Source organism: Jaculus jaculus, chromosome 11 (assembly GCF_020740685.1).
Source record: "Jaculus jaculus isolate mJacJac1 chromosome 11, mJacJac1.mat.Y.cur, whole genome shotgun sequence".
Lineage (NCBI taxonomy): Eukaryota > Metazoa > Chordata > Mammalia > Rodentia > Dipodidae > Jaculus > Jaculus jaculus.
The window spans coordinates 33,691,440-33,704,551 of record NC_059112.1 but is presented as its reverse complement, the minus strand read 5'-3'; the positions used below and the strand labels follow the sequence as shown (position 1 = coordinate 33,704,551).

The following is a 13,112-nucleotide window of genomic DNA, read 5'->3' as shown; positions in this document are numbered from 1 at the left end:
ACACACATTTGGAGTTTGCAGTGGCTAGAGGCCCTGGTATGCTCATTCAATCCCTCTCTCTCTGTCTCTTTCTTCTTTCTTTCTTCCTTTTTCTCTCTCAAATAAATAAATAAATAAAATATTTAAAAAATCTCTTTACAGAAGATTTTCTTCTAACATCTACCCTATTTCTCATTTTTGTGTGTTGAAAAATTACTTTTGCATTTTTTCCATTTATATTTTCTCTTTGTTTTCATTACCTTGTGTTTCTCATGTTCAGAGCTTCTTAGTGATGATGACTGTGTATTGACTGAGTTCAATGGATATTTGGTGGTCAGCTTTTGTTTCATTTCTCTGAGTATTTTGATGAGATTACCTTTTAGAACTCAAGATCATGTGCTAGTTTGGATCACTTAAATGCACTGCTGCACTCATTTTATTATTTAAAATTATCAAATAAAGTTTACAGTTACATAGCATTCCAAAGGTCTGTTTTAAAATGATGATGAAAATGATTGATGGAGTATATTTTGATTCATGGTGTAATATTTTTTTCATTTTTTATTTTTGTGTGTGTGTGAACAGTATTTTCATTCACTGAGAAACTTTTTTAATTAAAAATTTATACAAAAATAATAAATATAAGTAGTTACATAAGTCAATTTTAGTATTTGAGTTGCAAGCTAACTTGCAACTCAATCTGTAACACAGGCTGGCTTTGGACTTATGGTGAAACTCTTACCTTGGACTCTTGAGTGCTGGTATTAAAGTTGTGAGCCACAATATGTAGCTTGTATTTTAAAATCCTAATGTTCTAAAATAAATCATGAAAATTCATATATTCACATTCAAAGTTGGGCAGGACACCAAGAAAATAAAATGTACATGTACATGACAGCTAAATAGTATATTGAATTTTGGGGGGCATTTTTCATTAAATTCATAGCTACTGACCTGTCTCTCAGTTATTCTATCCCTACTTTTACTAAAATAATTTACACCGAGATTTAAAGGTTTTCACCCTTCCTCAAATGTTATTCTCTCTCTCTCTCTTTTTTTTTTGCTTTTGATATCAAAATGAACTATCATTTCTCATTACTTCTTAGTTTTCTTTATTCTATCAAGATAACATGTGTTTCTCCATTCATTTTGAACTTTCTTATTTTGTTCATGTAAACTGATCTTAAAAGATCTGAAACTCATTAAAGTAGAATTAAGAGTAACACTTACTCTCCTTTTTCCTTTAATATAGACTAGATAAACTTAACCTGTTGCTGTTTTGAAATAATAATATGTCTGCATGACCCCTCATAACTCTTGTCTAAATTCAACTTTTCTAGTAATACTTCATTGTTCATGTAGTGTTCAATTTCTTTTTATGTTGAGATGTAGGGTAAAATATAAAGAATTGGTGAGTTATCAGTGAAATAATGAAATGTTCCTAGAAATATCACGTTGATGGGCTGGAGATTGAATTTTGGCTCATGAAATGTACACTAGTATATGATCTATACTAGAAATGTTCCAAAATTATTTTTCAATGCAGTGAAACATCATAAGGAAGAGACTATGATTTAAGAATCCCTATATGCATTCAGATTCAGTCATTTGAAGAGCTTGATTTTTGAACTTGAATAAAAAAAGATAGTGTAGACTGTGTGCTCCAAGTAAGTTCATAAAGGGTGAGATCCTGGGAGCGTTCTCAGTAAAGTACAATATGTTCAGCAAGTATTCTAAAAAAGAACAGGGGAGAATTGTTTAAGTATGTTTATCTTTAGCAAAGACAATTTATAAATCAGGGAGAAATACCACAATTCTTAGCTTTCCCATTAATAAACTACCATGTGCAGAAAATCCTACATTCTATAGTTCTTTCGGTCACAGATATGGTCAGTGGTTGATAACCATGAATTTTCAAGTTATAAACATATAAACTCATCTTAAACTTTACACTGTGTTTTGGTAACCTCGATTCGAAAATGTGTAGTAAAAATCAACAGTGTGGATTTTAATGTTATAAGTACTAAGTTAAACTAAAGTTTAATGTATATATAATGAATACCAAGCATGTCAGAAGCACTAAAGGACAGTGCTGCACTGTTTATCCAGATGATAGTTTATATGTAGTATTATCAATATATGGTATTAATTTGTTCCTTTAGTGATCCTGAACTTATTTCTATTTTAGTCTGTATTTATCATGTATTGTAAATCTCCTGTCTACACTTTGACCATAACATAGCAATTTGTGAATTCCAGTGTTATAGTTTAGCACTTTTATGATACAACTTAGAGTATACTTTATTTTACTATTTTTAAAATCAATCAACTGTAATCATATACAATTAAAAACTTCATTTTATTTTCCATACATGAAATAGACACATTTCATGATTTTTGCTGATTCTCATATTTTCAAATACATAAGGTTTTATAGGACTGGAGTGATAAGATTTTCTAGCACTAAATCCCAGTTCTCATGTACCAGCTCTTCCTCTGGCCGTCAAACCCAAGCACTCTCAGTTTTGCACCCTGCTGCCATGTGGACTTGACTTTAATGCATTCTGTCAAACGGATGAAGTATTTCCAAATGGCATCTTTTCATAATAGATTGGTTCAGTATTTATTGCCTCCCCAAATCACTGATTGTTGTTTATTACAAAGTCTATTTGTGAAAAGCATAAAAGACTACTGAAAAGAAAAAGACTGAATATGAAGAACTAGCATATCAGACTTAAGTGCATGTTCTGGTGAAATTGCTGTTTTCCTACCTTTGTTATGGAAAAGGGAATTTTCTGTTTTCTATTATGAAAATCTTAGCTCTAAGCCTTGCCTTAGATAATATATTGTTTTCCAAACAGATTTCAAACTATGTAATCATTTTGTATTGAATTAGTTGTCAGTAGATCTTTATGTATGTAATTTATGTATTTTTTTATAAATGAGATCATTTACCATCTGATACCTTAGTGACATTCAGAATCTTTTCTTTTACAGCCATTTCGTAGAGTGACGTTTTCTGTTGTGAGTCAGCCTCAGGACCCACATCAGGGGTCACTGCAGAGTTGCTATGACAGCGGGCTGGAGGAGTCAGAAACACCAAGCAGTAAGAGTTCATCAGGGCCAAGACTGGGTGCCCTTCCACTCCCAGAGGACAACTATGAAAGGACCACGCCGGATGGCAGTGTTGGTGAGGCAGAGCATATGGAAAATGGTAGGGGCAAACACAGCATCCACACACATAATCACGCTAGTGAGCCATCATAAGTAGGCATGCAAAGGTCAGTTTAAAATCAAAATAAAATAGCTGACACCCAAATCATTTGATTAAAAAAACAACAACAACAAATACTTGCTAAGGTATAAAAATGACAAATAAAGGAACATAACTCTATAGAAAAAAAATCACTAAAACTGCACTATGATTTTTAAATAGCCTGTCAGACAGAAATGAATGCACTTAATGAATAAATCAGGACACTGCTTGTATGAAAAATGTTAAATTAGTGCACAATTCCTAAGTGATAACTACTAAGAAAAGTCTTGTTTGATTGTTTTTTTCTCATTTTTGTCATGCAACTATTTCTTCAATCACCACTGACCAGTAGTAGTGTAAGGAAGTGACAGCAAACACACCTTGCTAGACTTTTTCATTTCTAGGTAGTCAGCTAAACCTTTCTAAACCTCCTCTTTTGAATGTCAGCTGAAATGGAGTTGGAGAAGAATATTGTATCTATCTCTATCATATACAGTAAATACTATTTGAATACCTTTTTAGTGTAAGTTTTATCTCAATTTCTGCAAGTGAAGAGAAGGAAAGTTAAGTATAATTCTCCCTACTCTTACCCTGTTGTGAGGCTAGTCTCATAATTGTTACAACAATTGGCCTTATGTACATTTTCTTGTAAGTCATAGAGTTGTATTGCAAACAGTAGTTGCATAGCAACTCACATTTCTTTGTATTCCCAAAGATATTTCCATTATTTATTTTCTGGTTTTGAAAATAATAAGTAAATGTTCAAGAAAATGTTTTATGTGAAACAATGGAATAGTAAAGCTCTTCCTAACTTCATTGTTATTTAAAATGTAAGGAGAGATATGCTTATATATCAAGGAGGCAGGGAGTTCACATACATTTTATCTGTAGTGCAAAGTCATAATGGATTTGTGTCTTTTACCTTTTCAACCCTCTAATGAAGTAGGACCTTTCTTCTGGTATGATAAGCAAACAGAGCACACAAATTCAGGGGAAAGCCTCAATTTTTAGAAAGAAATTTACCTATGAATATTAAAATCTAACAATAGGATCTATTACAAATGAACCCAAATGAAGTACATTTAAGTATATTATATGAAATATTTTCTACATTAGTATCAGAGACACATGAGAGATATGAGAAGATATGATACCAGGGCCTGTTGAATGGTGACCCTTTTGATGAATTATCCAGATATTAAATGGCATTTTGCCTCCTGGCTGTAAAGGCATGCTTATCTGTGTGTATGGTGATGTGTGCTTCTATGGATGGGAGTTTGATGTGATTTTTATAAGCTAAATCTTTCAGTAATTTTTGTAAATTGAATGTAAAATTTAGGTATATAATCAAATGCTGCCACATATACTTAAGGCAAGTATATCTAAAAAAAATGGATAAGAAGTAAATAAATATTAAATTTTAAAATAGGAATTATATATGTATGCATACATATTTTAATAAGGTAGGATTCATTTAACTTAGGGGTGTTACTATATATGAGTTCGTTTTGATAATCACATAATTTATGTTTTTAAAAATACTTATTTTTTGCTGTAGTTGACAAAGTGTACAATGAGGTCTTTCATTTTTGGATGTCAGCTATATTAGTCATAAGGTCTTTTTATCATCGGCATGATAAACACACTTACGTTATTTTTTCTATTTTGATTTCAAAGGCATTTGGCATCTTAGAAACTCACGGAATGATTCATAATTAAAGCATGATTATGTACAGCAAACCTATGGGTTATATGTCAGGAATCAGGTGAGCATATCAAGAGGATAGAAAGTACATGGAGAAGCATTCCCTAAGGAAGGCTTCCGGTTCTTTCTTATAACCATGTACTAAGTCCTGTCAAGAGAAAAAGCCATGACAGCTTAACTGATTTCTCCTGACTCTGTACGTGACTGGCACTTGACATGCAGAGTTTATATAAAGGATTTGTCATCTGCTAGCTGTGATTCACGTCAGCCATGATCTATAGGTAATGACAGAAGGGGATGTGATGCACTTTGAGTGACTCAAATGCAGCAGTTGACATTTAGGTAACAGTTCTGTCTGGGGCCCAAGTTTCCAGAGTTCTCGTCTAGTTATAAAGTGTAGTTGTATTGCTTGAATCCTAACAATTTTGTCATCAGTATGAATGGGCCATTTTGACATAAATAGAACCTGGAATTGAAACCTATCAGGAAATCATTTGTCATATTTAATTGGAATCTAGGTAATCTGCACTGTTTTGCTTGGTTAGGTTTTAATCAGGATTTGTATTGGATTTTTCATTTGGATTTTCCATGAAAACGCCATTTTGGATGCTGTCTTAGTTAATTATTACTACCTCAAATATTTTCCTTTAATTTTAGTCTGTATGAAACAATGCACTTGTGACTAACTGTTTTAGATTAAATTTCATTGTAAAGTTTAAAAGGTAACTTTCAGGGCAGTTACATGTAATATCCCAATACCATGACGATAACCAGGAACAGGTTACGATAACTAGTGACAAAATAAGATGTCACATATGATGTGTCAGCAACAGACACTGAAACAGAGAAACAAATCAATTGGCAGTGAAATGTACTTAGCTCCTCTCAAGCGTTTATCTTTCTTCTCTGCTTCATTATAAAAAGAAAAAAAATCCAATGATGATACTTATAAGTTAATTCTTCTTTTAACAAGCTTAATACTATTTCAATCCACACTAGTTCCAATGAGGAATTCCTTTTAATTACCTGAGGGAAAAGAGTACACTGTAAGAATAAACACACTTTGTTTCATCCTGAATAATGTAGAATGAGATCCACTATTATGAAGTTTTAATTCTGTAAGTTTGATAGCCTTTGAGTATAGTAATAATAAAGATAGAAGTAACATATTTTAAAAAATCTTATGAATTATAATTTATTCGTAACAAAAATTACATGTTTCTTTGTGTTTAATTACTATCAACATGATTTTACATTGATTTTTTGATTAGTAAAAACTGTGATAATTGGTTATTTATTATTTCCTTGAAACTTAATTGAGTAAAATACATAAAATATGGAGCTCATGGTAGAAAATTATGATAAAAACATTGCATTGGATGATAAAGTAGTTACAATGTTTGAAAACTATAGCAATGAATTGATAATTCCAGTAAAGCATGGGCATTAACTTTGAAAGCACCATTACATTACAGACAAATTTCTATGTGAAGCATGATTTTTCTTGACAATGCAGTGGTCTTTAGAGTCTGTCTTACAGTATCATTTCATAGATTTTTTTTTGAGCTATTGTGTTTATTGTGACCCTGCTTTCATCTCTGATCTACTTATTCTTTCCAAAACCTGACTCTGACTCATCTTTGCAAAGGTGCTTTGCCTTTTCTATATATGGCTTAAACATATGCAGCCTTTAATACACTCACATTACAGAAAACACCCCTCTTGGCCTCTAATACCAGTATTGCCATTGGCAATGGGGTGGCCAAAGAACCCTTCTGGAGCTGCTTCTGACTATTTTCAAGGCAATCATCTAAATTAACTCAGAAATCTCACCCTGTTTCAACAATCTCTGATCCTGCCCTCACATCCATTTTTCTTTATGTCTTTACTCCACAGACAAGAGAGAGAGGAAGGCAGAGTGCATGAATTTGGTGACTCCTGGAGAGATCAGAAGGGAATTTTATAGAACATGTTAATGTAGGCAAGGCAGTAGTAACTGCATGGCCTATCTACCAACATACATAATATTTGTGCTTTCTAATAGTAAATAATGCAGTTATCACATAAATCAAAGATGTGGGCTGAGTCAGTGCTATGAAATATGGCCAGGTGAGTGGAAATGTTGGCACTGCAGCAGGCCAGTGTGGGAGGAAGTTTCGGTTCCATTCTATGCAGAGTCATCTTGAGATCTGTCTGGTATAGTGCCATTTTTGTCAACTGTGGTTAGGACGTGTCACAATTGCAAAAGCATACATCTTGTTTCACGTTCATATTAAGAATAAAGAAAAATTAACCAGGCATGATGGCACACACCTTTAATCCCAGCACTCAAGAGGCAGAGGTAGGAGGATTGCTGTGAGTTTGTAGCTACCCTGAGACTACATAGACTACAAAATTAAATCCATGTCAGCCTGGACCAGAGTGAGACCCTACCTCAACCCCCCCAGAATAAATAAAAAAAAAAAAACAAGTAGTGTATATGGTTCTTGAGATACACTTTTACAGCAGCAAACCATAAAAAGACAATAGAATACCACAATGCCCACACAGACTTCATAATATTATAGAGGTTAAAATTAGGTAATTTAAAACCCTGAACTGAATTTTATGTGTCATGACTTTCTCTGATCTTCAAAGGATCAATTTGACTTCTGTAATAGTTTTGAACTCTCATTTCTGAACTTGCTCTTTCAAACTTATGTAAGGTTGGCTCCACTGTTGTATAAATTCTCCATGTCCTGTCTGTGTCTTCATTCCACACACTTGAATAACAGTTAGAGAATTCTGTTCTTGGAGAGTAAACCAAGGCACCTTGTGAACCCATTTTCTAATTAGCATGAAATGTTCACACTGCTTTTACACATATATAAAAATGTATCAGGAAAAAGCCACCATTTTCTTGTGGCCAGAGATAATGACAGCAGATACTAATCACAAACCTTTGTGTGGGGTCAAGCGCCCTCTCTATTCTCTATACCTTTACCCTCAGTTCTCAACTGACAACAGCAAGCTACTAGAGTCTAGCTGTTTTCGGCTCATGCTGTTTTCATTTAGCAATACTCCCTCTCCCATTTTTCTAATAACCTCATATCCCCATGAACAGTACATGCTTAATGCTTACCTCAAAACAAGTTTGTCACATTTGTTGTTTTTTCATAAGAAGAGGCTATGATAATTTGCTAAGGATTTGTTTTTCATTGCACATTGAGACTGCTTGTTCTGCTTTACAATTACCTGTGTCCCTCTCAAGTGTCCTAAGGAAATCTGCACAGCCCTATTTCCAGAGGACCTCATCACTTCTTCATTGTGATTAGAAAGAGGAAGAGATTTTAGAAAGTGTTTAGACAGGTCTCAGCAAGGCAAGATGTGTACTGCTGCCCTTCAGCTTTCTAGCAAAGAAACAGTAAAAGAATCTGTCCTAGAAAACACTTGGCAGTGTTGTGAACAGAATCTCACAACATCAAAGACAGACTTGGAAATCAGCTGATATCAGTTTGTATCCTGGATTTACCTCCTACTAAGAGTAGCATTTTCTTAGGCCATGGTAGCCTCAGTTTCTTAAATTACAAATCACAGTTTTGTAGAAGAAAATAAGTGAGATGATGGCATTAAATAATTTTAAAATATTACTATATGAACAAAAACATTTGATGTTACTTCAATAGTAATGATCAATAATCTTGAGTATTACTAGCTTTACGTAGCTTGGAGATAACACAATGTCTGAAGGATTCATAAAATGTTAGCAAAGACAGCATTAAAAACTTACCAGTCAGGGAGAGACGGCTTAGCGGTTAAGCGCTTGCCTGTGAAGCCTAAGGACCCCGGTTCGAGGCTTGGTTCCCCAGGTCCCACGTTAGCCAGATGCACAAGGGGGCGCACGCGTCTGGAGTTCGTTTGCAGAGGCTGGAAGCCCTGGCGCGCCCATTCTCTCTCTTTCCCTCTATCTGTCTTTCTCTCTGTGTCTGTCGCTCTCAAATAAATAAATAAAAAATTTAAAAAACAACAACAACAACAAAAAAAACTTACCAGTCAGAATAACACTCTCACCTTAACTACCTCATGGTCAACCTCTCTGGTGTTGAGATGCATGAGGTGAACTCAGAGACAGGGACATAAAATAGCAAGGGTCAGAAATGACTGACAGGAAGTCATCTGTCTTCTGCCATTAAATCAATCCTGTACTTTTTGTTACCCAAGGTTGGGGAGGGAGGTTAGTGTCATCATTATTTATTCTACATTCCTTTTTTCCCTTGTTTTAAAGTTGTAAATTTTCATATACAGTGTTTTGGTTGGGTTTATTATTCTTCACGTGTATATTTGCTGCTGAACTGCTTAAAAATAATTCATACTGACAGGGAAAATGAGCTAAAAAAGTTCAGTTAATATGCTTACCAGACTTCCAGTCCTTTCTTTCCTAATCTCAGTGTTAATAATTAATCCTGATAAAATGTGTAACCATATTACCTTTTTAAAAAAAAAATCCTCCAATTTGGTCCTTTAAAATGGAATCACTCTGCCATACTCTTATGACATTTAAGAAAGGAATGAGCTCTCATCAAATCTCAATGTGACTTTAGAGGTCATTTAGTAAGCTTTTTGCCTTCAGTCTGTCAAGACTGAAGCTTCTAAGCCAAGACTGGGCTTCTATGAAGTTTTCACATCTGAATGGACAATTTGTTCTCTTGTTCTGCTTCTTATTTAATTTTAGTACCATTCCAACCTCTCCTGTTCTTTCGTGTATAGATTGTACCTACTTTCTTTCTTCCTCTGATTTTACTCCCCAGAATTCTGTGTAAAAACGCGCCACTAGTGAAAGCTGAGAACACTAATCAGCACCTTCTCAGCTGTGAAGGAAGTGTAACTGGCCTGTGAAGGTACAGCTAGCACTCTTGACCTCTGGGGCAAGCTCACTTACTGTGAAGCTGATTTGTCACAGTGTTCATCTTCAAGGAAAAAACAATCTCCTTCGTTACCTCTTCTATTTATACCTATTACTATTTTTTGTAAGTAAAACTTTTTCTCCTTGAATATTCCAATGCAGAGTAATACCCTTCATGGCTGTCTTCATGGCATGATTTTATGGGGACTTAGCCATGTTTTTTTCATTTTGACTTAAAAAAATGTATTGAAAATAAAATATGACCAAGGCTTTCCAAGGAAGTTTACCTAAATAAAAAATAATCCCCACTTTCAAAATGGAAGTCTTTATGTTGGGGAGATGCATCCTTGCTTGCAGTAAATTTGGTTTGATGTGGAAAGCTGGAAACTCATTAGAGAAATTGAGAGTGATGTGAATTAAAGAGCAAGGGAAGGGAAGTTACGGAGGTGGATGAATGTATATGAATTATATGTTAGAGATAGAATCTTGGTCTGGAAGAGGACCTTGACATATTATTTGCCTCTATGTTATCTCATTACCTATACTCAATCTATCTCAAAACAATTATTAAGTTGTCCCAAAAGCTTCATATTAGAACAGATAATTGTAAATTATTTGTATTTCATTTTTCTGATCAAAGGAAATTTATTACACTTGTTTAAGAGAATACTTTTGACACATGAATACTTAAATTCCACCCCCATACACATTTTTTCGCTCTTAATATGTGGTATTTACAAAGAAAACTGAATTTTTATACTACATACTCAAGTGATATCCATGACAAATGATAGAAAATGTTTTAGAAATAAAGAAATAATAGATAAGCACCCAGTTGTTAAAATTGTTCAACTTACCATCTCCCTTAGAGATTGTATTCTATGACTTTACATCTGCTTTAAAATGCTCACCATCTACATTGATGAGGTCATGGGAGACCTATGTAAGATTGCCAAGTGACATGTCACACTGAGGTTGCATTCTTCTGATCCTCAGTGACCCATACCGAATTGTGTATGTTTTGAGGCCATATGTCACAAAACCAGAATTCATAGCAAAAATTCATACAAGTTATAATAGAAATACTATACAATGAGGAAATAATGTGAAGTATTCTGAGAATTCACTGAGTTAAATGAATTCATTCAATTAGAATACAGCATGTAGACTAAGCAAATTTCCATGCAGGATCTAAAGGTGAATGCACACTCTGTTCTCTACAATAGCGAATGCACTCTATTTGCTTCAGTATTGTGAAGCAGCATGATATGGCCAGAATTCGATGTGTAAAAATAAAGGAGCTATGTAGATAATTTCCATAAGAAATGGAGAAGGACATACATTGCTAGCATGAAAAGTCAAAGCCTTCATACAAGAGTATGTAGAGATTTGGTAAGCAGAAATACAGAGTTATGGGAAATAGTAAGTGATTCAAAGAGTAGCTTTCTGAGAGGGTGGGGACCAGTTCTAAAAGTTGCCAACAGGTAGAAAATAGAACAAAAAGACACAGATAAACAAAAAATCCCATAAAAATAAAAACAAACAAATAACACCCCCCCAGCACATTTCCACAGGCATAAGTCTGCTTATGGTAGATTAAATTTAAGGCATATTTGTGTCATGGTTGCATATGACTTTTATCCTAACACTTGGGAGACAGAGGTAGAGTTTTACCTTGAGTTTGAGGCTACCTTGAGTCTACATATAAATTTCAAGTCAGCCTGGCCTACATTGAGACCCTACCTTGAAACCCTCCCCCCCCAAAAAAAATTGAAAAATGTCATTGATATATCTATCACCTTATTGAATACATAGATCTGAAACTTAGGAGCATAGTCATTGGAACAAATATAGTTTTGTATCATTTGTACCCTGGTAATGGTGAACTCTTTGCAATAAAGGAGGCCATTGGGCTGGAAAGATGGCTTAGCGGTTAAGCACTTGCCTGTGAAGCCTAAGGACCCCGGCTCGAGGCTCGTTTCCCCAGGACCCACGTTAGCCAGATGCACAAGGGGCGCACACATCTGGAGTTCATTTGCAGTTGCTGGAAGCCCTGGCACGCCCATTCCCACTCTATCTGTCTCTTTCCCTCTCTCTCTGTCACTTTCATATAAATACATAAAAAAAATGAACAAAAAGTATTAAAAATAAATAAAGGAGACCATAACTAAAGCATTCAATATCAAATAAGAGATGATGCTAACACAAGAGTTTTTAAAAATACTGTAATATGATACAAGAATTTAGAGAAAATTCCTTGAAAGTGAGTAAGAAGTATTGTACTAATAAAATTTAAAAACAAAAACAACAACAAGAGAGTCAAAGATGGCAGAATGAATGAGGATATGGAGAGTAGCTATCAAACATCGAGTGATGTAGGGAGAAAGGAGAAAGAACAGACACTTGAGAATATGCCAGTCTTGCATTGGTGGAGTTCTGGGAGACTTGGGTAGGAGGTACCTTGTGGTTTTTTTTATTTGTTTACATTCAATTATACTACAAACTTCTTTAAAAATGGACCTGTTTTATTTGATTTTATATTATACGTTGTAACAATTTCTCCAAATAGGTGTCCACAGAGGGAAATGCTGAATTTAGCTATAGTTATTTAATGGGAGCTCAATATTTCTGGTACTGAGTGACTGGAAATGTAGTGTAAGAATACATTTGAGGATTTCTCAGACAATCAAATCTAAGATGACATGATTATTATCAGATCCCTAGATATCAGTCTAAATCAATTGATATCAAGGAAGATCATATTACACTTAATAAACTGTCTTATGCTCTCATTATTTTCAATATTTTTTAAATCAAATATTCTATAGAACCTGAAATTTCTATAGAGTTGTATTTGCAATCTTTCCTTGAGTGATAAAAAAACATTCTTGGGCTGGAGAGATGGCTTAGCAATTAAGTGCTTGCCTGTGAAGCCTAAGGACCCAGGTTTGAGGCTCGATTTCCCAGGACCCACATTAGCCAGATGCACAAGGGGTGCATGCGTCTGGAGTTCATTTGCAGTGGCTGGATGCCTTGGCGTGCCCATTCTTTCTCTATCTGTCTCTCTTCACTGTCTTTCTCTCCCTGCCCCCTCTCTCTGCTTGCATATAAATAAAATAAAATTTTTAAAAAGGATTTTTTTGTTTTGTTTTGTTTTGTTTTTCGAGGTAAGGTTTCACTCTAGCCCAGGCTGACCTGGAATTCACTATGGAGTCTCAGGGTGGCCTCGAACTCACAGCGATCCTCCTACCTCTGCCTCCCCAGTGCTGGGATTAAAGGCATGTGCCACC

The 13,112-nt window shown here is 34.7% G+C and overlaps 1 protein-coding gene across 2 annotated transcripts in view; it reads left to right on the top strand.

Annotated features, from left to right (window-relative positions):
- Nucleotides 1-13,112, top strand: part of Pcdh7 (protocadherin 7) — a 450,933-nt gene that overhangs the window by 214,669 nt on the left and 223,152 nt on the right. Inside the window, exon 3 of one of the 2 annotated variants that reach the window (XM_004656106.3) lies at nucleotides 2,977-3,169. In XM_004656106.3, coding sequence (XP_004656163.1) covers nucleotides 2,977-3,169 — 193 coding nt within the window. Of the gene's footprint in view, nucleotides 1-2,976; nucleotides 3,194-13,112 lie in introns of both variants that reach the window. The other variant, XM_004656105.3, reaches the window with a different exon arrangement.